The sequence below is a fragment of the Trichechus manatus genome, unplaced genomic scaffold, assembly GCF_000243295.1.
Source record: "Trichechus manatus latirostris isolate Lorelei unplaced genomic scaffold, TriManLat1.0 scaffold00162, whole genome shotgun sequence".
NCBI classification, from domain to species: domain Eukaryota; kingdom Metazoa; phylum Chordata; class Mammalia; order Sirenia; family Trichechidae; genus Trichechus; species Trichechus manatus.
In genome coordinates, this window is record NW_004444098.1 from 5098075 (window position 1) to 5099197 (window position 1123).

The window sequence follows — 1123 nt, forward strand, 5'->3', positions numbered from 1 at the left end:
GAGATAGGAAAAGAAAAGGTTCCTAATCGTTCTCATAAACAAGACCCCGTGAGAGGAAGTAGGCCCCTCGAGCGATCTTTTTTCCGTAGTTTTCTTCGGACTATGTATGCATCCTTAGATGGGATCAGGTCTCATCTCTCCCAGCATTTACTCAAGATTTTGACGTTTGCAACAGACTGAGAAAATCCACCGTCAGTTAAGAGCGGATTTGATTTGGGGAATTGAGAGCCAGTCTGGGGACGCAGAGGTGGCGTTTGTTTGCCTTTATTATTGACTAAGAGAGAGGGTGGTGTTGGTGAGAAGTAGGTGGCCCATGTAACTCTTGATGTTTTTCCCTTGGCCTGCAGGGTGATTTCACCTGGAACAGCATGTCGGGCCGCAGCGTGAGGCTGAGGTCAGTCCCCATCCAGAGTCTCTCCGAGCTGGAGCGGGCCCGGCTGCAGGAAGTGGCTTTTTATCAGTTGCAGCAGGACTGTGACCTGTGCTGTCAGATCACCATTCCCAAAGGTAAGGGCTCGGCTGCCATTCCGCCCCGGAATGCGGCGAGTCAAACATCTGCTCCGGCAAAGCGCAGGCTGCAATCTTATCTCCCACCTAACATTAACCCGGGAAGAAAACGACCGGCTCTTGGTTGTTGGCTGACGTTAGTGTATTATTTTGAAAGACATGTTCAAGCAGAACAATTTGCATGTGAGCTTGTATGTTTATTTAAAGGGGAAGGCCAACCTGGGGCATTAAAAGGAAAGCTGTGTGTATCTCAACAGTCTACAGGACTGCAAAACAACCTATTGAGAACAATTTTCAGAGCGGTCAGCTGAAAGCCTTTGAAAAAAAGCTGTGTCTATCTCAACGTGATTTCAGAATAACCAGTTGAAAAGCATGTTTTACCAGTGGGTTACACTCATCATTGGGCCTTATGCAAACCCAGTCTCTCACCCGATGCCCTATGGTGGGGCCTCCCACTATGACCTTGGAGTCTGTACAGACCTGGTTGCCTGATGCATCTACAAGCGCAGATCCTCATTTCAGTAAAGATGAGAAGCGGGCACTTGAATTCTGTTAATTCATACAAGTCTAGTTCTGAATATTTACTATTTTCTTTTTTTTTTTTTGTACTGCTATT

General features: G+C 46.8%; 1 protein-coding gene across 1 annotated transcript in view; it reads left to right on the plus strand.

Annotated features, from left to right (window-relative positions):
• The first annotated feature begins 352 nt into the window (after positions 1-352).
• ARHGAP6 (Rho GTPase activating protein 6) overlaps positions 353-1123 on the plus strand; it is an 87782-nt gene continuing 87011 nt past the window's right edge. Inside the window, exon 1 of the mRNA XM_023740713.1 lies at positions 353-507. Within this exon, the coding sequence (XP_023596481.1) occupies positions 369-507 (139 nt within the window). The 5' untranslated portion in view covers positions 353-368. The remainder of the gene's footprint in view (positions 508-1123) is intronic.